Genomic DNA, 21259 nt, shown 5'->3' on the forward strand with positions numbered 1-21259 from the left:
TATTTATGCGCTTTTAATTATTTTTATTATTTAAAACAATTTAACCTGGCATAATTATCGCTGCCTATTCGACGTCATCAGCGTGCGCCGCACCACCAGCAGCCGCAGCCCAACCCTGCTTTTGGGTCCTTTCGCTCCTTTGGTCGCAGCCGGTGGTTCTGGAAGGTTCTGTAGTAATTTAACGCAGGCAGAACCGGAGCGAATCCGCGTCCATCCGAGCCGAGGGAGCGGTGTGCCGGTCAGCACGCAGCGCGGACGTCTTCCGTAAACACTGAAAACAAATAATTTAGTGTGATTTTCCATTAAAAATAAAAGATAAAGTAAAGATGCCCGAAGCCGCGGTTGCAGTGCCGAAGGGAGGCAAGAATAACGGAGGCACTTATGTGGACCGGGACAAACCGGCTCAGATTCGGTTCAGCAACATCAGCGCGGGGAAAGGCGAGTTTCTTTTTAATTATTTTATAGACTTTATTTGCGGGCTCGTGCCGAGTGTGCAGGTGATTATAATTTTATGGTATAACAAAGGAACACTTCGCGATGCTGAACGGAAGTTTGTGACGTAATATAAGTAAAACGGAATTGAGAGTGCATTCTGGTGTGTGTGTGCAGCATATCGTTTATTTTATTAATTTATGTAAAATAAGAAAATCTCAGGGTTAGCTCCTGACAGCGCCATGTATGGTGATGATGCAGCAGCAGCGCGCGCCATGTTCCTCTGCCTGAGGGCACGCGCGGTATTATCGGTCTGTGTCATATCACGATACTCGATATCTGCGATATTAAGCACAATCTCGATATCAGCATCCCGGTGGCGCCCTGCTGTTGTTCAAATCAGTTAGTGTGTGAGCTGTCAAGTTATAGGTTTTCAGGAAGCAGAAAATATCATCGGTACATGTAAGGAAGTGTTTGTTTATTTGGGGTTGATCGATTATCATCCTAGTCAGGACAGATTTTTATAGTAATTTTATATATTTATATTATTATTACCTAAAATTTTGCTACTTTGGCTCTAATGCAGCTACTGCTTTTCTCGCACTATCTCCGATCCCTCCCACAGCGATATCTCATTGATTAGGTGTCACTAGTAACCACTTGGGATGGGAATCACCAGTCACATCCCAGTAAAATATATTCACAACACCCCGGTGACCATCTCATTTAAATAGCGATTATATAAGTATCGCAAGGTGATATTACATTGTTACAATTTTTAACTTAAAAAAAAAAGTTTAAACATTTAATCACTGCAAGCTAACTTCAAATAAAAGAGTTTAACATTAAACTTCAAATTAAATTAAACAAAAAAAAAAACTGAGCAGGGTGTGTGCGGTTTCTTCTTTTGGCTGCTCCTCTTAGGGGTCGCCACAGCAGACCATTTGTCTCCATCCAGCTCGGTCTACCACATCTTCCTTTGTCACTCCAACCTCCTGCATGTTTTCCCTCACCACATCACGGCCAATCAAACTAAAAACCAGCCAGTTCTCGTTTCTGGCCAATTGACAGTTTCATCTCTATTATAAACGTACAAATAGTTAATCCGCTGTGATTTAAGTGCATGCGCTAGGGGGCGTATGTAGTGTGTAAGTAGGCTGTGTGTTTTTATAATCGTTGTATTTGATGCACGTTTTTTTGCAGTCGGATCATCTGGGGATTTGGGTCATCTCATTGAAATAAAACACACAAACAATAATAATGTATGTTTTTCCAGTGTAAACCTTTTTTTTTTTTTTTTTTTTTTCCTAAACCAAATCTGAGTGTTTTCTGTCTGTGTTTGATGACGGATTGTGTTTAGCTCTTTTCAAAAATATCAATTGATGGGACAGAAAACTAATCACAAAGGTCGGCTGTTCTGGACCAGTTCTTGCAAGAACAGTATTGTGTCAAGTGCAATTTGCAAAACCCATCAAATACAATGACAAAACATGGCTCTCATAAAGGCCATCTCAGGAAAGCAAGACCAAACATTACCTCTGCTGCAGAGAAGTTCATTTAGAGTTACCGCCTCAGAAATCACCATTTAACAACCAGCAACTCAGATTACAGCCGTTATGAAGGATTTGCAGGAGCTGAGTTCACGGTGTGATTTCTGGCTGGATCTGATAACCTAATGGTGTTTTCACATTAGGGACTCGAGCCTGTTAAATCTTTGATTCATTTTAATCCTCATGAACATAAGCATACCCACTCTTAAAAAGAAGGCCTTGAGCACGGCACAAATTTAATCGGATATGGAAGCCAATCATACCTGAGAACAGAAGTAGACTGCTGTTTAGAGCAACATCATCAGTGCTGCTTTCTCCTCCGAAGTCTGTTTTCACATACCATGCCCCGATCGCTCTTGGTGTTTGTTTGGTTGTTTTTTTTTTGTTTGGTTTTTTTTTTTTTTTTTTTTTTTCAAAAAATATCAATAATATCAAAAACAGGGAAGATCAACTTCTTAGTTCTCGGCTTTTCTTTGTTTGCTGGCGGCTCACAAACAAACTAGATGCATACTGCCACCTGCTGTATAAGAGTAAAAATAGCCAAATGAATAGAAAATAATAAAAATAATAATAATGTTAACGATGTGGAGGGGCGGAGCAATCAATCCTGGGCATGGTACAGATCAGTAGTGTGAAGACTCCCTAAACTTATTTTACAAAAGCTGTTAACAGCCATGAAGAGGGAAGGCCACTAGGTTGGTCTAAGCTTGAAAAAAAATTATTAAATTGTCCCAGTTCTAGTGTTAAACAGATTATTTTAAATTTTGTTGTTTCTATTGGTTTTAATTACGCTTCAAGTCTTTTCTTATTAATAACTGTCATCAGTACCAAAGAAAAAAATTCTATTTCTTCCATTAAATTTACAGGACATGTATTATTGATATTAAAGATAAAAAAATAATCAGTTTTCTATTTTACTTGTACCTGTAATTTTTCTCTAGTTTGTAATTACCGGCAAAGTTGGTCAGGATTATACATTAAAGGATGGATAAATTGTAATGTTTTAAGATGAGTGTTGATAGACTGCTGTAAAAATATCCATGTGATGTTTCTTGTTCAACAGCCGTCGCCGATGCCATCAGGACGAGTCTCGGGCCCAAAGGCATGGACAAAATGGTACATCTTGTGATTTTTATTTTATTAATTTTTTTTTTTTTTGTCCCTACATATTTTTGTCAAATTTTTATTACAGATGTAGTTCAGGAAAGTGATGGTGATGATGATGATGATTTTGTGTTGTAGATCCAGGATGGGAAGGGAGACGTCACCATCACTAACGACGGCGCCACTATCCTCAATCAGATGCAGGTCCTGCACCCTGCTGCCAAAATGGTGAGTCATTTAAGATTCCTGTTTCTGGGTGGATCTTGTAAAGGAAATATAATGTGTAATAAATTATGAAAGCACTTATATGTAACGAAAATAAAAAGCACTTATTTTATTATTTTGTTTTGTGTGTGTGTTAGCTGGTCGAGCTGTCCAAGGCTCAGGACATTGAGGCTGGAGACGGCACTACATCTGTGGTGGTGATTGCCGGAGCTCTCTTGGACTCCTGTGCTAAGCTGCTACAGAAAGGTACGCAAACGCCTTGAATCAGATATTTAATGTAATCGTTCAAGATACGTGGGCGAGGCTGTTGCGTAACGCACTCATCATAATATAAGCCAAAAAATGTATACACACTTTAACATGACGTACACCTCTCCTCAGACAGTCACATGATCACACCAGGCTAGTAATATGTCCCGCCCCTTTCATTCCGTCATAGATAAATTAACACTGATTAACACGTTTCCAGGCATCCACCCGACCACCATCTCTGAGTCGTTCCAGAAGGCGGTGGATAAGGGCGTGGAGATCCTGACCTCCATCAGCCAGCCAGTGGAGCTGAGCGACCGCGAAACTCTGCTTAACAGTGCCACCACCTCCCTGTGCTCCAAAGTGGTGTCCCAGTACTCCAGCCTGCTCGCCCCCATGAGCGTGGACGCTGTCATGAGGGTCATCGACCCGGCGACCGCCACCAGCGTCGACCTCCGCGACATCAACATTGTCAAGAAGCTCGGGTAAGTCGCACTGGCGCGTGCGGCGTACACAGGCTTCTGATTTCAGTTATAAATTGTGATTTTATTTATTAATAATTATTTCATAAGTGTCAAAGGCTTTTATTGACAATTAAATTAAGCTTATATGAGGAGTCAGTATTTGCAGTGTTAAGCCCTTCTTTTTCAAGGCCTCTATCCCACATCCTGACTCATTCTTTGTTCTGAGTTTGTCAGAATTTGTGCATTTTTGTTTGTCTTCTCGCTTCTTGAGGATGGACCACAGGTTTTTATTGAAGGAGTTTCCTGGTCATGGTTCCATGTTTTGTTTTGTTGCCTTATGGCGAGGTAAAGGCGTTGTAGTTGTCTTTGACACGTATGAAATGCTTGTAATTTTACTTCGGTGTACCAGAGTAACTTGATCTAAAAACACTGAATCGGCAGACTTTGTGAAAATTAATTTTAATTCATATACACACTCATACAAGGTATGATGTCTAGTGAAATGCTTATAGGACTGCTGAGTTTTCAATTAAGAGATTTTAAAAATATAGAAATATATTTTACATTATGTACAACTAATAAAATTGCTAAGGAATTGGAATGTAGAAACCATGTCGGTCATGAGCAAGATAATGTGCTAAGTCAAGTTCATGAAAGCAATTTAAAAAACGGGTAATTCTCAAAACAATTAGCCACAGCTGTATATGTAAGTGTGTGGGTGCATGTTTGGAATTGTCTAACAAAGTGTTGGTGTTTTCCAGTGGGACCATAGATGACTGCGAGCTGGTGGACGGTCTGGTTCTGACCCAGAAGGTGGTCAACAGTGGACTGACCCGTGTAGAGAAGGCCAAGATCGGTTTGATTCAGTTCTGCTTGTCTCCTCCGAAGACTGACGTACGTACAGACGCCACGATTAGTCGTGATTTAAAACTCACAGATTTTTATTTATTTATTGTTTGTCTGTTATATGTAATAAGACAAAAAAAACTCTCACATTACAGAGAAATTTGACTCTGTGCTGAAGACAGTCTTGTCCTAAAAAAAGTTATTTTAAGTGACTTAAGTTTAATAGTATCACTGCCAGTAGAAAACGGCTCTGAGACAAAAATGCGTCTGCGATTCCCGTCACGATTTAAGGGCACAGGGACATCACTTACATTTAACATGTGAGATTCGTTTCTTTAGGCACAGTTATGGTTTTTGGCCACATGATGGCAGTGTGATGAAAGGTGACACAGATTTAGTCAAGTAAATTGCCTCTATATTGTAGCTTCGTGTCAAAGGCGTGCAAGGCTCACTCTGTCCGACTTAAGAACAAATCGGACTTAGGAATGGGCTCCTGGGATGGAATTCGGGGACTACCTGTATAATCGGATTTCACCACGATGAAGTTAATCTTGTTCTTGTTGTTTCCTCGTGTCTGGACAGATGGATAACCAGATTGTGGTGTCGGATTACGCCCAGATGGACCGCGTGCTCCGTGAGGAGAGAGCTTACATCCTCAACATGGTCAAACAGATCAAGAAAGCCGGCTGCAACGTCCTGCTCATCCAGAAATCCATCCTCAGGTACAAAAAGATTTAGTACTTTGTACTAAATCAATAATTAAAAAAAAATATTAATTAATTATATAATTATTATTATAAAACGTTTGTATACAAGTCTGAATAGCGGTACGTTCATGTTGTTTCAGGGATGCTCTGAGCGACCTCGCTCTTCATTTCCTCAACAAGGTGAAGATCATGGTGGTGAAGGACATCGAGAGGGACGAGATCGAGTTCATCTGCAAGGTGAGAACACGGCCTGTAGAATTTAGATTACCTCGTAATTTTGGCATAGTTCAGAGTGTAATGCTTTATCGCTACGTTGCAGACGATCGGCACCAAACCCATCGCCCACATCGATCAGTTCACACCGGAGATGCTGGGCTCGGCCGAGCTGGCTGAGGAGGTGAACCTGGACGGATCGGGGAAACTGGTCAAGGTGAGACACGCTGATCTGAGGACAGATTTAATCTCAAAGTGATGGATGGTTTGTTAATTGAACACTTTTATTTGTTGATTGTGTAGATCACCGGTTGTGCCAGTCCAGGGAAGACGGTGAGCATCGTGGTGCGCGGCTCCAACAAGCTGGTGATCGAGGAGGCTGAACGCTCCATCCACGACGCTCTTTGCGTTATCCGCTGCCTCGTCAAAAAAAGGTGATGCAGACTATTATTTTAACCTTTTTATCGCTTAGGACAAACGGCTAAAAGTAGCAGGAACGAAAAAAAAAAACTTTATGTTAATGGGAGTCTCCTATCGTACCCACAGGGCTCTGATTGCGGGCGGCGGCGCTCCGGAAATCGAGCTGGCCCTGCGCTTGGCAGAGTATGCCCGGTCCCTGGCTGGCATGGAGGCGTACTGCGTGCGCGCCTACGCCGACGCCCTCGAGGTCATTCCCTCCACGCTGGCCGAAAACGCCGGTCTCAACCCCATCTCCACAGTAACCGAGCTGCGCAACAGACACGCTCAGGGTGAGGCGACGGCCGGCATCAACGTGCGCAAGGTGGGCACACCAACACCTCCACTGAAACTATGGCAACCAGGAACAAAACACTTGAGAGGAAAATCTGTGTAGCATTAACCACCCTTATTAAAAATAATTCATTAACAAGCTTGTGCTTGTTTTTTTTTTTGTTTGATCTTAAAGTGATTAGATGTGAGAATACTGTACGTGCCATGCCGTGTGTAGCTAAACCACGGTTTTCTTTCTCCATCAGGGTGGCATCTCTAACATCCTGGAGGAACTGGTGGTCCAGCCTCTCCTGGTCTCCATCAGCGCGCTCACGCTCGCTACGGAAACAGTGCGCGGAATCCTCAAGATCGACGATGTCGTAAGTGTTCAGTATAAGTAGCGATGTGGCTCGTTCAAGCTGTGCGATTAAACACACTTATGATGATGCTCTCGTTCCTCTGCAGGTGAACACACGATAAGGTGTGTGTGTGAAGAAGGAAGGCACTGATGGGACTGAAGCGCTGCTGCTCAAGGATGTGGGGACCTCGCCGAACGCCTCGCCATGACAAAACGCTCATGAGCTGTCTGTAGATGTTACGCTGCGTAATTTAATAAACTTTTTTTTTGGACACTGGTGTTCTCTTTGCATTAATTTATTCTGTGTTGTATTTAACACCACGCTGTGTGTGCTTGTCAGATTTGTCCAATGAATACACACCTTGGAGGGGGTGTATCTGAAACTGAGATCTTCAGAACCAAAAATAAACAAAATCCACTGCAAGATTTTTTTTAATTATTAAAGGCATTGAAAAAAAAACCACTTTGTACTAGTGTTAATTTTGTTAATGAAAACAATGACGGAATATTCATTGACGACCTTTTTTCCTCAACGATGACGAGACGTCACGAATATCAATGAACAGTGACGGTGACAAAATCAGCATGCGACATTGTTGAGACTAAAATGTGGTTTAAAAAATAAAAACTAATAAAACATCGCTCTTTATTTTCGTCAATATTTAATTTTCGTCACACTCCGCTGTGTTCGTTCATTGTGGCGCGAGCGGCAGTGTTTCCCGGGTCACGGCACGCGGCATATCTTCAGTAGTTTGCGCGCGGATGTTTTTCAGCTGAGTCATGGTTAACTCTTCACCATCACAGCAGTATCACTCTTGCCGAAGAGAAGAGATGATATTTGGGCCTGTTTTTTTCATATTGAATCGGAGATTTAAAAAAACTAAAAAAAAAATGATGTGTCGTAATATCGGAGGGGAAACAGTGGGGGAACACAATCGCTGGGGAAAATACTACAAACCAGAGACGGATTAAGGCACATACCATAATAATCACCCAGTTTTCCAGCCTCTTTGTGGTAATTGTTACCACATGTTAACATAATTATGTTGAGATGTATTTTATTTTATAGTTAAACCGTTGCCAAACACATAAAGCTAATAGGTTAGCAAATGATTTTGACCCTGAGGAGCTCCAACAGTCCAAGTGTGTAAATAAAAGTTTCAAAACACTGTATTGTCCGTGCTGCTCCTATTGTTTTGTAGTTGAAAATATGGACATGTAGCATAAAGAAATATAATAGGCTGAAAACGTCAGATGAAAAGATAAATTTAAAATTATTTTGTGCAAAAACCTAAAAAAAACTGATTTTGGCTCGACTAGATTGACTGTGGGTTTAATTAATAATAATCTTATCGCTAAAATGTTAAATTTTCATTGAGTAAAACTAGACTAAAATACTTAAAGGTTCCTCTGACGAAGACTAGACTAAAATGTCCAGGTTTTTAGTTGACTAAAACTACACTAACCAAAAATAGGTTGGCTAAAGATTGACTAAATATATATAATAAAAACTAACAAGGACATTTGTCCTGGGACTAAAACTGAAACTGACGAAATTAACATTTTACTTTGTACCTGCTTTTTGGGAGGTTAAAAGTGCATTTGGTCATAACCTGCTTCTGGAACCACCTTGGTAGCATGAGCGAGGTTGATCTGTAATAACGTCACTCTCAGAGGGAGATCAAAAAAGGAAAAGTCAGCCAGCTGTTCCGATAGTGGTAGCTACACAGTGTGCCTCCAATAACTTAGTAGCAACGTCAGCCTTTTGCAAAAATTTATGCATTTTGTTTTATCCACTACATGCGGTATAAAGTGTATAAGCGAAAATTTAAAACCTGGCAAAAATATACTCCTGTTTTTATTGCTACTTTAAATTTCTACCCAAATCTTGAGCAAATTAGCAAAAAATAATAATACAATAATTCATCTTAAACTTTACAATGTTGTGGCCCAGAGGAAGTGCAGAGGCTAATGGACTAGTGTAAAGACAACAACCTTTCTCTGAATGTTGACAAGACAAAGGAGATGGTTGTTGACTTTAGGAGGACACGAGGCGACCATTCTCCGCTGAGCATCAACGACTCCTCTGTGAAGATTGTTGAAAGCACCAAATCCCTGGGTGTCCACCTGGAGAAGAACCTCACCTGGTCCCTCAACACCAGCTCTCTGCACAAAAAGGCCCAACAGCATCTCTTCTTTCTGAGAAGACTGAGGAAGGCCCAGCTTCCACCACCGGTCCTGAGCACCTTCTATAGAGGAACTATCGAGAAGATCCTGAGCGGCTGCATCACTGTCTGGTTTGGGAATTGTTACATATCGGACCGCAAGACCCTAGACCGGATCGTGAGGACAGAAGATCATCGAGGTCTCTCTCCCCTCTGTTGAGGACATCTACAACACACACTGCATCCGCAAAGCCACCAGCATTGTGGCTGATTTGACACACCCCTCACACACACACTTCACACTCCTGCCATCTGGAAAAGGGTACCGAAGCAACACACATCCAGACTGTGCAACAGCTTTTTTCCACAAGCCATCCGTCTCCTCAACTACCTTAAAACATTGAGACTGGACGGATTAATCAACACAAGCTCAAACACACTGATCTACACCACCAAACTATCGTACACACCAACCTATAAATGCTCTTTTGCACAATATTCATTACTGGATTACTTTTGCACTAACTTCTTAATTCTTGCTTCTACGTTAAGGAACGATAATCTTCCTCTTTCAGTTAGCTAGTTAGTTTTTGTTCATTTATGTTGTTAATTTATGTTGCAGCCCCTTGGTCCTGGAGGAACACTATTGCGTTTCACTGTGTAAACTGTATATGGTTGAAGTGACAATTAAGTCAACTTGTACTTGAACTTGAACTTAGTCTTCCATCTCATCCAAAAACTCACCTATTAAACAAAGATTAATCTTTATAATAATAATAATAATTATTATTATTATTATTATTATAACAATAATTATAATAATAATAATTATTATTATTATTATTATTATTATTATTTTATTATATTTTAAACACACAATAACATGCAAATAACATAGCCAGGGAGGATAAAAGGAGTCAATATTAAATAAAAGACCTAAAAAGGGAAACGTAAAAGAGCACCACAAGTCACAACTATAAATCGCTCAAATTTGTACAATTCTCACAGCCTCACTCGCTCATCATCTATACCGCTTTATTCTGTATACAGGTATACAGAGTCGCGGAAGGGCCTGAAGTCTATCTCAGGATGCGTAGGGCATGAGGCGCCCTGGATGTGGTGCCAATCCATCACAGGACACACACACTCCGGGTAATTTGGAAACACTAGTTAACCTAATCTGCATGCCTTTGGACTGTGGGTGGAAACCCACCAAGTGCAGGGATAACATGCAAGCACCATGCACACACACACACACACACACACACCGGGAAATTGAACCCGGAACCTGGAGGAGCTAGGCGGCAGTGCTAACTGGTGTTCCCAAATTATATACCGGAGTGTGTGTGTGTGTGTGTGTGTGTCCTGTGATGGATTGGCACCCCATCCATGCCCTACACCTCCTGGGATAGACTCCAGGCCCCCCGTGACTCTGTATACCTGTATACAGAATAAAGCTAGTTAAATTTATTTTCTTTCGTGATTCTTTTTATTCATATTAATTTCTTATGTATAAGCTTTTATTTTTAAGGTCACTGGCAGTCGTATAAGCATTTCACTGCATATCGTACTGTGTATGACTGTGTATGTGACAAATAAAATTATGTATGTTGTTCTTCAGATATGGCAGGTATGTGCACACACGTTTCCTTTGGATTTTTTAAACAACACACACACACACACACACACACACACACAAAATGATGAATGCAATAACTTCAGGTTTGGGTCTAATTGCTACACACAATTTGTCCACTAGATGCCACTACAGCGAGCTTTTAACAGACGCTCCACGAAATGAACATTCTGTTAAAACTATAAGCCGGAAATCACCGACACCTAAACGAGGCTTCGTCTTTTAAATAATAACTCGTTTATTTAAAAAAATCCTGTAGATTTAAAATAGGTTTGGTGAGTGTGTGACTGATTTTGACAAACACGCGAGCTAGATTTTTAATTATTTAGAAGCTAACACATATAAGCAACGAATCTGTCGCCAACTAAGTACGTCATTAACCCGCGTCCACTGTTGCCATTGGTTACAAGACGCAGGCGCTGACCGCCGTTGGTGTACTATTTGTTTTTTTTGTTTTTTGTAAATGCACTGAAAGATTTAAGCTCTATGACGTAATCAAGATGCCGAAATGGTTACAAAGTTACAATCAAAAGCTCAGCTGAGTGTTTCAACACAATGTTGCAGGAGAGAGCTAAAGGTAAGATCCCTCAGTGGAGCAGCTTCAAATAGGATATAAATAAAAATAAATAAATACAAATCTAATGGCTCTAGTTAGTAGCAATAATACACTGGATTATAGTACAGTTAGTTTTACATGTTTCACTTCCATAATCAGAAAGATATTAAAGAGAGTTTAATTGTATAATTTCATTAATTAATTGTATGATTTAATTGTATATTTATAACAACATTAAACAAATTAATACAAATGTAGCAAACTGATTTTTAAAGATTAAATAATACACTGGATCAAAGTGCAATTAGGTTGACTTGAGTAACTCCTATAGCAAAAAGTTTATGGAATTTTGATTCTTTAATTATGTCCTACTTTGCACTCATACAGTTATAGACTGTATCAAAGTGCATTTGGATTCATACATAACTTAACCATTCAAATAATGTTTCTTAAATAAAAACGAAAAAACACACACACTCTGACTATTATTTAACAAACGTTAAATGTTAGCGTTAGTATCCCTAATTGACGGGAAAATAGTCTGTAGAAATCGGGTCCGGGTTTGATTCCTATCCCAGGAAATCGATTCCCATCTCTGTGTGCGTGGAGTTTGCATGTTCTCCCCATGCCTGGTGGGTTTCCTCCGGGTACTCCGGTTTCCTCCCACAGTTCAAAGACATGCAGATTAGGCTAATTAGTGTTCCCAAATTGCCAGTAGTGTGTGAATGAGTGTATGTGTGTGTGTGTGTGTGTGTGTGCTCTGCGATGGACTGGCACCCTGTCCAGGAGGCGGGGTACACCCTGTCCAGTGTTTCAGTATTTATACTGAGATAAAATTACACACTTTTCAGATTTTTATTTGTAAAAAAAATTGAAAATGATTTATCATTTTCCTTTCACTTCACAAATATCTACCACTTTGTGTTGGTCTATCACATAAAATCCCAATAAAATACATTTACTTTTGTGGGTATTTTACACGCCTTCACCTCGGAATTCTGTGGATATGTTTGCTTGAACGACCCGTTTTTTATCTCATACTGGCGCTTCACATTATTGCTTGTTATTACTGCGATAGTTTCGAAAACATATGAGACAAACTGGTTTTGAGGACGAATGAACATAATGAACATACATTGATTTGCCCATTCATCCTTGAAGTTTTAGTAGTCATAGTCTACTTTTCTTTTTCTTTTTTTAAGTAAGCCATGCTGTGTTGCACTACAGTAGTTAGTAGCAGAAATTTACTCTCACATCAGTCTGTACTTCCTTGATATCTATACGTCTATATAAACCTATCGGAGGTAACATTTCCTGACATACTGGTAGACTGACCAGTATGTCATAGGAAGGTCATTCCTGGTATTGTGCCTCTTGGTTCCTTATATGGTAACGCTTCCTTTAGGCCGTGTCCTGACGAATATACACAAATATCTCATATCTGCTGGAACCATTTCGTCTAAGTGGAAGAGTGACCCAGGGCACGTGGCCCAAAGCTTAAATACGCTCTCTTAATGCTGATAATAAGGAACTTCAGACACATCATGTGTGTTTGTCCCTCTCCAGGTTTGGGACACCGGTATCGATAAGAGTATCGCGGCACAGCGAACGCATCAAGCAATAATTCTTCTCTTCATTCATTTTAAAACTTAACCATTTAGGCACTCGTCTTGAACCGAACAGGTGGAGAAAAGAAAAGCCGCTTAATCTCATTTACTTCTCTGGTCAATCCCTGTCAGCTCGATTCCAAGCGCACTGCTGTTGTCCATCTGGGGCACTACATAGTGCGCTAAGGGCACTCTGATGTGCTTTATAAAAAGCCAGTGGAACTAGGATTAAGATTGGGCGACCGGTTTCCTCGTGCGACGCCGTTGCTAAGAGATGCCGAGAGGGTTGCATTCTAGGCTGCTGGACTAGTAGGCGACAGGGCTTGTGTGAGTTTTATCTGGCGTTAAAGTTAATGAAACAAATGGACAGTTCTCATCGAGCTAACATACTCGTTACATCCTGTCTGAAAACACCGGTGGATCCACACACCAAAGTCCCGCTGGCTTTATACGAGAGGGCGTGTGTCCCTCCAGGAATAACAGATAGAGAACAGGTGGGTTCGGTGATGCACATCCGGTTTAGGGTTTGGACCGGATGTGGGTACTTCCTTTGTCCTTTGTGTAGTGTAAGGAAATTGAATAAGCTGATAAAATGTTTAATGTGATTAATTAAAGTCTTAATGATCGAAAAAAAAAGGACCATTTGTTACTTGTAGAGAATAATCAACAAATTATTGTTTAAACCATGACCTCTGGACGAAAGTATTATGGTGCTAAGAAAACCAATGGAGATGTGATTCCGGTCTGGAAAAAAATGGCAAGGCGACAGTGCTAACCACCAAACCGCCGGGCCGCCTCCATACTTTCAATCGTTTTTAAAGCTCCACTTTACAAATCATGAAAGAATTTAGTCTAACTTATATCATAATTCATACATTTCATATGGTATGTACAAGTGGAAATGTAGAAAAATATGTACTATGCGGAAGGCCTGGGTTCAAGTCCCAGACATTCTGAGGCCCAAACCTTAGTTACTGGATGCACTGATAAAAAGTTTATTTTATTAAATGGATTAGTATTGACAGGTCGTTCCTGTAAGATAAAAAAGAGTTAGCAGGATATATACCCCTTGTTGTTGTTTTTATTTTTATTTATGACAAGAATGCAAATGGTGTAGAATCTAAACAAGATGATTATTATTTCCAGAATGAAAATGTTTTTTTTTGTTTTGTTTTTTTGTGTTCACTTTGTCCAATGTCATTTAAATCTCAGATTCCTTCCTCTCTTTTTTTCAGGTGGAGTCTGACTCCGAATTAGACCTGGGACCTGATGATACTCACTCTGAAGTCAGGTGCGCTTTGCCATTTACAGATCAGTATAAAATGGGCGATCGCATCGATCTGCATGAGCTGTACTTCTCTAATGAGGAGTACTACCGCAAGCTGGAGCAGCTGAGGAGAGCCCAGCTTTGCACCATGGTTGGTCTTAAGCTCATGTATCTCAAGAAACCTGAGCTGAGGAGAAATGCACCTCCGAGCAACTATGACAGAACCTGCCAGTGAGTCACAGTTTAGTTTTCTCACATCGGTTACCTGTTGATGGAATTGAAACATAGACACGGAAGTTGTTCGAACTTCATTAATCGCATGAGATGTCTGGAGAATCTTGCAACTTCCTAGTGGGATGTCTTTTTTTTTCACGGTGCTGAAATGATTTTTGTTGTTGTTGTGTTTGGCTATAGGCTGCAGAGTCATCGGTCACACCATACACCTGGAGGAAAAATTAAAAAGGCTTACTCAGCCCACGAGCTCGGAAGCAGCTACATGGACGATGACCGAGCTGAGCGTGTCAAGCAAAATTTTACAAAAGATCTCAGCTCACCCAAAGAGCGCGTCAGAAACATGTGGCAAGGCTTCCATGTTGACAAAATATCTTCAAGTAAGCAGCAACCTTTCTCAGCATGGATAACAAACTATCCAAGTGACCATCAAGCCACAGTGAAACCAAACGCCATGGCCGGGGTTCCCAAGCCCAAAAAAGGAAAGCGGTCAAAAGAGGAAGGCTGGCGTCCTCGGGTGACGGTGCCCAAGCCCTTCCAGATGACGCTCCGGGAGACAGAACAAAAACGCAAGGCGCTTAGGTCTCGCTGTGAAATCGAGCGAGAAAACGAAGAGCTGCGAAGGGAACAAGAGGAATTGACGGAGTGCCAGCGCAAATTCCGCGCCACACCAATGCCTGCTCATGTACGCCTCCCACTCTATGAGGAATTGCGTGAGCGAGACGAAGAACGTCGTCGACAAGCACGGGCTGCGGAACAGCAGCGCCTCTTGGCCACCCAGAGGCCGTTTAGCTTTGTGGAAAGGGAGCACATAAAGAAACAGCAGAAGGAGTTACAGATGCTCCTCACCATTAAGAAGCAAGAGGATAACGAGAGGCGTCCTTTTCGGGCCAAACCTGTTCCTCGTTACATTAAGGAGGCAGCGTTGGGTGAGCGCCAAAAAGAGGAACAGCTCTACCGGGAGATCAAGAAAGAGATGCGAGCGACAGATATGCTCCTGAGTGCCACAGAGCCACCCAGCGTTCTGGCCAAACGTCTCAGTGAACGTCGTGCGAAGAGGGAAGACCAGTCTACTGACGGCACCAACCACAAGAACAGGTTTAGCCCCCATGTGCCTGACTTCGATGCCAGGTATAGGTGCTTCCAGAAGCAGCTTGAAAGCAAGCGGGAATGTCGAACTCTGACAACGTGTGAACCTTTCAAGCTGTGCACGTCTAGCACCTCGTGTAAAGGGCATCTCACAGCCAATCCTGAGGTGGAGAGAAAGAGCCAGAGCACATTTAGGAATCTGTGTCTTTCTAATTCACCCAGAACACCTTTGTCCTCTCTGTGTTCTTCGCTCTCTGGGAGTTTTGAATACCTGCCTTCAAAAATTACTGATGCAGCCAAGAAACGTCAAGAGGCTGTTAGGTAACTGCACCCAGCCTGGTGATTGGTAAACCATGTACCAAGTCAGGACCTTCCATCCCTCTATTAGCTTGACTATTTTTAAATGTGTGTGTTTGTCTGTGCTTCCCTTAAATGCTTAGACCCATAGTTGTATCCCCTTGTTATGGAACAAGACTTTGTGATCAAGTATAAGATCCCAACCATCCATCAACCAAACATATGTGAGCATGATCCCTTCCATTGACTCTCTGATGAACACCCAGCCCTAACCAGTCCCTCCAACAAGATAGTGTGTGAGCCCCTGCCTCACTCATCATCCCTTTTAGAAATCCGTCCTCCCAGGTCATCTCTGTCACTCCAGTACTGAAACAGATCTTCTCCTCTCTGAGCAGGAAAGTTCTTGAACAGAGAAAGAAAGCTGACCAAGAGGAGAAGAAATGGAAGGAGCGACAGAGGCAGAAGGAGAGGAAACTACAAAAGCTGATAGCCAGGCGTGCTCAGGCCAACGACCCACATGTGGCCCTGGCACAGATTTGTGAATCCAAACTTAAGGAGTTCAGGTAACCTGTGCTTGTAAATAACAGAGATGGAGAGAGAAAACTGATGCATGTAATTTATATAATTGAAATTTGTCTCATATACGGTATATTTATATATATGTAAATATACAGTACAGGCCAAAAGTTTGGACAAACCTTCACTTATTCAATGTGTTTTCTTTATTTTCATGACCATTTACATTGGTAGATTCTCACTGAAGGCATCAAAACTATGAATGAACACATGTGGAGTTATGTACTTAACAAAAAAAGGTGAAATAACTGAAAACATGTTTTATATTCTAGTTTCTTCAAAATAGCCACCCTTTGCTCTGATTATGCTTTGCACACTCTTGGCATCCTCTCGATGAGCTTCAAGAGATAGTCACCTAAAATGGTATTCCAACAGTCTTGAAGGAATTCCCAGAGGTGTTTAGCACTTGTGTTTAGCACTTGTTGGCCCCTTTGCCTTCACTTTGCGGTCAAGCTCAACCCAAACCATCCCGATTGGGTTCAGGTCCGGTGACTGTGGAGACCTTTTTTTGTTAAGTACATACCTCCACATGTGTTCATTCATAGTTTCGATGCCTTCAGTGAGAATCTACCAATGTAAATGGTCATGAAAATAAAGAAAACACATTGACAGATAGATGAGAAGGTGTGTCCAAACTTTTGGCCTGTACTGTACATACATATATAAATATGTAAAAATAGAAATTTTGTTTGTTTGGTGGCCGGTAGGTGTTTACACAGGTAATCCTATCACAGGCGGTTCCTCGCTGAAAGAAACAGTAGGTGGCGGCGTCATCAACTGTTTTATGTCATACTGTGAGGGTGTTACAAGCGTTCCTCACGATCTACGCTGAAAACAGGTACATCAGGCCGAGCTCCTGAAACCCCAGATCAGACTGTAGAGCGTCTACAGGGACAGCCCGTACGGTATGTTGCTACAGAAGTAAGGGCAGACGAAACATTGGAGCAGCATGAGGAACGGCAGCAAGTTGATCGCACACTTCGCAAACAGGTGTCAGGATCTGAATGTAGGCGGAGTCACGGGTAAACCTCACGTATGGGGGATAAACCTTTCGTTACATTTATAATCGAGATGCACCAGTCGATCAACCAGTGCCCGGAATTGGCTGAATTTTTTTTTTTTTAGCTTGATTAACCATGGCCTATCCACCTCAGATCTGTTTTACCCAGATGAGGATGGGTTCCACTGTTGAGTCTGGTTCCTCTCAAGGTTTCTTTTTATTACCATCTCAGGGAGTTTTTCCTTGCCACCGTCGCCGTCGTCCTCGGCTTGCACATCAGGGACTATCTGACCATTTTGATTCATACACATTCACATTTCATACAAACTTAAATAATTCTTTTAATTGTATAAAGCTGCTTTGCGACAATGACAATTGATAAGCGTATATACAAATAAAATTTTATTGAATTGAAGAGATATATCTGACTCTATGTCGAGTGCACAAGCTTCTGGGTGGTGCAACAGAAATTAGTCCCCACTCAAAACCCACTTATTACACAAGCTTACGCTGGTCTCAAAACACACACAAGCACTATGTAAGTTCGAAACACATGCGTTATAAGCTAAGTTTGACCGTTCGCGTGCCCGCAACGGCTTATCATGCGCTCAAGACTTATGAGGCAATTGAGGTGGTAAAATGTGACCGTGTCCTTAATAATCCTACAGGTGGTAAACACTCTGAACTGTTCCCACATGTTCATCCCCATGGGGTAGGAGTTTGTTTAGAAATAATAATTATGGTGGATGACAGAGATACAGTACGTGCTGCTCAATAAGAAGGTAGCTTTATGTTTCGTGTAATTTAAAGCTAAATGTTAAACTCTTGTATTTGAAGTTTGTTTAAATGCTGCATTTGTTTTTTAAGTGAGAAAACTAATGTTATACAAAATGTAGTGCATTTAATTACTCCAAACTTTTAATTTAGCTGTGAAGGTGTTGAATAACACTAATGTATAAGGCCTTTAAGGTATAAGAGTGAACTGTAGAGGTTCAAGGATGGAAAAATGTGATATTGAACCGGCACCTGTGTATCATGATAATGTTGTATAATAACTTTATTGACTATATAGCAATGGATATTGAATGAATTTACGTGTTTATAAAATGGAAACAAGTGTTATTATATTTGGTAATCATCGACATGCCAGTACTGAAGATCCTCTACTAGACAATTAACCTGCTTTATTCACACAGTATCCAAATGTACAAAGCTTACAGTATAGAGGCAATTTGTTATTACACATTTGTTCACATTTGCTGTTATTATTTGTTGTGTGTGTTTGCGTTTGTTTGTGCACAGGAGGCAGGACCTGCAGAGACGCAGGGAGTACCAAGAGGAGATGAGAGAAATACAAGAAAGAGTGAAAAGCAGACCTCTTTTATTAGAACGAGTTACACAGGTGTTTTATCTAACTATCTATCTATCTATCTATCTATCTATCTATCTATCTTTGATTAGTATGATAGTGCTCATGATGATGTCTATATGTGTATCTGTAATATAGATGAACGCTAGGAAGGCGGCAGAGAAGCGCTACACTGAAACTCTGCATGCTTTTGGTCTCAGTGAGGACTTCAACAGGTAAATCTCCAAATGCAAAAATAGGATTTATAACATAAAACAATTTAGCTACAACTGTGGCTACTATGATTTATATGTAATGCACAAGTACAGTACAATAAAGCAGTGCAATTAAATCAAGAGGCAAACTCTAGTTCTGAAAAACAAAGACAACGTGAAAGCTGAGTCTCTGGCCATCTTTAAACGACGATTTAAGTTGTATCTGTTTCTTTAATACTTTTTTTGATACATAATGTAGTTAGTAACCTAGTAACCCAGTGTAAAGATCTATCCAATGATGGAAAATGAAGCACTTTTGTAAGTCGCTCTGGATAAGAGTGCCTGCCAAATGCATACATGTAAATATATGTGCTAAAAAATTTACAATTCCATGAATGACCAGGCTCCAAAAAAGTAGGATAATCCTCATAGAGCCCCATGTTAAAATGCTCAACTTTACATCAAAATAAACACGTCTCTGGCCTGGTACACAAAAATGTTTTGGTCTCCATTGCTAGACTTCACATTCGTGTTTTATCCAGTTTTATGGATTTAATCAGATATGCAATTTAGATTAGAGTAGATTTAATTCAGATACAGTGAAACCTTGGATTACGAGTAACACGGTTTACGAGTGTTCCGCAAGAGAAGCAAAGATTTGTTCCTTTTTTTTAAAGGTTAACCGCAGGTAAATTTGTTTTATTTTAACTTTATATTTTGTATTAATTATTTTTATGTTTTTATTTTTTTGGGCTGTGGAACGAATTATTTTAATTTCTATTATTTCTTATGGGAAAATTTGGTTTATGAGTGTTTTGAAATACAAGCCCACTTCCTGAACGAATTATGCTCGTAATCCAAGGTTCCACTGTATATTGTCACAGCACATTTATGGTACAAGGCAACGAAATACAGTTAGCATCTATCTAGAAGTGCATTTGTCGCAGTGCAAACCTTTTGTTAAATTTAAACATTTAAAATGCTCTAATAATGATAAATTCCTCAAAAACATGAACTGCTTCCATCTTCCCCCAAATACGAGAATATTGCTGCGTTTTCTACTTTCAAGTTTAATTTATGTTTAGAGTCAAGTCTTTAAAAAAAAATGACGTGTTGGTGAATGTGTTTTTCCAGGAAAGACCAAAACTCTGACCATCAGGAGGATGCTGTTTTAAATGATTATTTACCTTTCAACTATTCTGCTGATTATGATGTTGATGAACAAGACATTGAGGATGCACTGGTGGACGCAAAGATAAAGAGACAGCACGACGATGAGGGAGAAGATCTAAGTGAAGAAGGTGACCCCAGTGAGGATGGAGATGGCAATCAAATCTATGAGGACGATCTGGATTTTGATGATCATGAAGATCATGATGGGGATGAAAGTGAAGAAGGGTCTGGTGAAAGGAGCAACAGTTGCCATAGTAACAGAAGCAGTGTAAGTGATGATGGAAAAAGAGACATAAGCCCAGTAACTGATGAAGGAAGGACAGAAGACGGGAAACAGACACATGGTAATCAGGAGGCTGTAAGTGCCGAAGAAACAAAAGGGAGAGAAGGAGGGAAAGAAAAGAATGATGATGCAGAGGACTGAGAAATTCATTTGTTTGTGTCACTTTAGCTCCTCTTGTGTAATGGTTGGGATATTGTGCGTGTTTTGGATCTGTTTATTTGATTTTTATGGAGATTCTGAGATCTTAATATAATAAAGATTTGCTTGTATTTTGTATTTTTTTTTACATTCTAAAACAATAATGGAGATTTCAAAAACTGTTTAAAAACACATGATATAGTATGTTGTGGCCATAACTTACTTTGGCATGGAAATGAGATACTACAGTATGTTGTGGCCATGACTTAATGAGCTCATTACTAAGATTTAAGGACTTACTAGGATCATTCATGTCCCAGATGTGACACAATGATTGTTGTTTTAAAGGTATGCCGTGTGTCAGTGAGTAAATAAAGGTAATCATCCATCTTTACTAACAGTTCAGAAACGTAATAAATTTTAATTTGCCCATATTTTAGAAGAGCATAAATCCTGTGAGCTTAGTATTTCGTGGCCATGCATTAGTAAGTCATGACTTTGGAATATATATATATTTTTTCCCAAATGTTACCAGAGGGTCTCTGCAGGTTTGGAATAATTCTCAGTGTTCTATGGTAAAAGCTTTCAACAGGTGAAAGCATTATATATACAGTGAGTGAAGCATGCATGTACAGTACTGTATATACAGGCATTAAAGGTGGCAGCAACAAGTTTCTTTTTAGCTTTGAAAAAAAAACCATACAAAAATAAAAACTTTAATTTTAGTTTTGTTTATAACAATTGCTGAATATGAGGCTTAAAATATTGCATTAAAAGTTATATAAATCCCAGTATATTTGT

At 40.3% G+C, this 21259-nt stretch overlaps 2 protein-coding genes across 3 annotated transcripts; both read left to right on the plus strand.

Annotated features, from left to right (window-relative positions):
• The first annotated feature begins 129 nt into the window (after window positions 1-129).
• On the plus strand, window positions 130-7149 carry cct4 (chaperonin containing TCP1, subunit 4 (delta)). Its single transcript, XM_053477485.1, has 13 exons — window positions 130-438; window positions 3046-3098; window positions 3225-3314; window positions 3449-3557; window positions 3781-4045; window positions 4786-4918; window positions 5453-5592; window positions 5718-5814; window positions 5897-6007; window positions 6094-6224; window positions 6337-6571; window positions 6786-6899; window positions 6985-7149. The coding sequence occupies exons 1-13, from the start codon at window positions 327-329 to the stop codon at window positions 6997-6999; spliced, it is 1605 nt and encodes a 534-aa protein (XP_053333460.1). The 5' UTR covers window positions 130-326; the 3' UTR covers window positions 7000-7149.
• Window positions 7150-11179: 4030 nt separating this feature from the next.
• On the plus strand, window positions 11180-20589 carry fam161a (FAM161 centrosomal protein A). Of its 2 annotated transcripts, none has more exons than XM_053477260.1 (7): window positions 11180-11255; window positions 14077-14339; window positions 14523-15749; window positions 16121-16288; window positions 18604-18703; window positions 18809-18885; window positions 19999-20589. In XM_053477260.1, the coding sequence occupies exons 1-7, from the start codon at window positions 11187-11189 to the stop codon at window positions 20459-20461; spliced, it is 2367 nt and encodes a 788-aa protein (XP_053333235.1). In that variant the 5' UTR covers window positions 11180-11186; the 3' UTR covers window positions 20462-20589. The 2 variants fall into 2 exon arrangements, with proteins under 2 accessions (XP_053333235.1, XP_053333234.1); XM_053477259.1 differs by lacking the exon at window positions 11180-11255 and adding an exon at window positions 13063-13335.
• Window positions 20590-21259: the final 670 nt, after the last annotated feature.

The sequence above is a fragment of the Clarias gariepinus genome, chromosome 18 (genome assembly GCF_024256425.1).
Source record: "Clarias gariepinus isolate MV-2021 ecotype Netherlands chromosome 18, CGAR_prim_01v2, whole genome shotgun sequence".
In the NCBI taxonomy this organism is placed as follows: Eukaryota; Metazoa; Chordata; class Actinopteri; order Siluriformes; family Clariidae; genus Clarias; species Clarias gariepinus.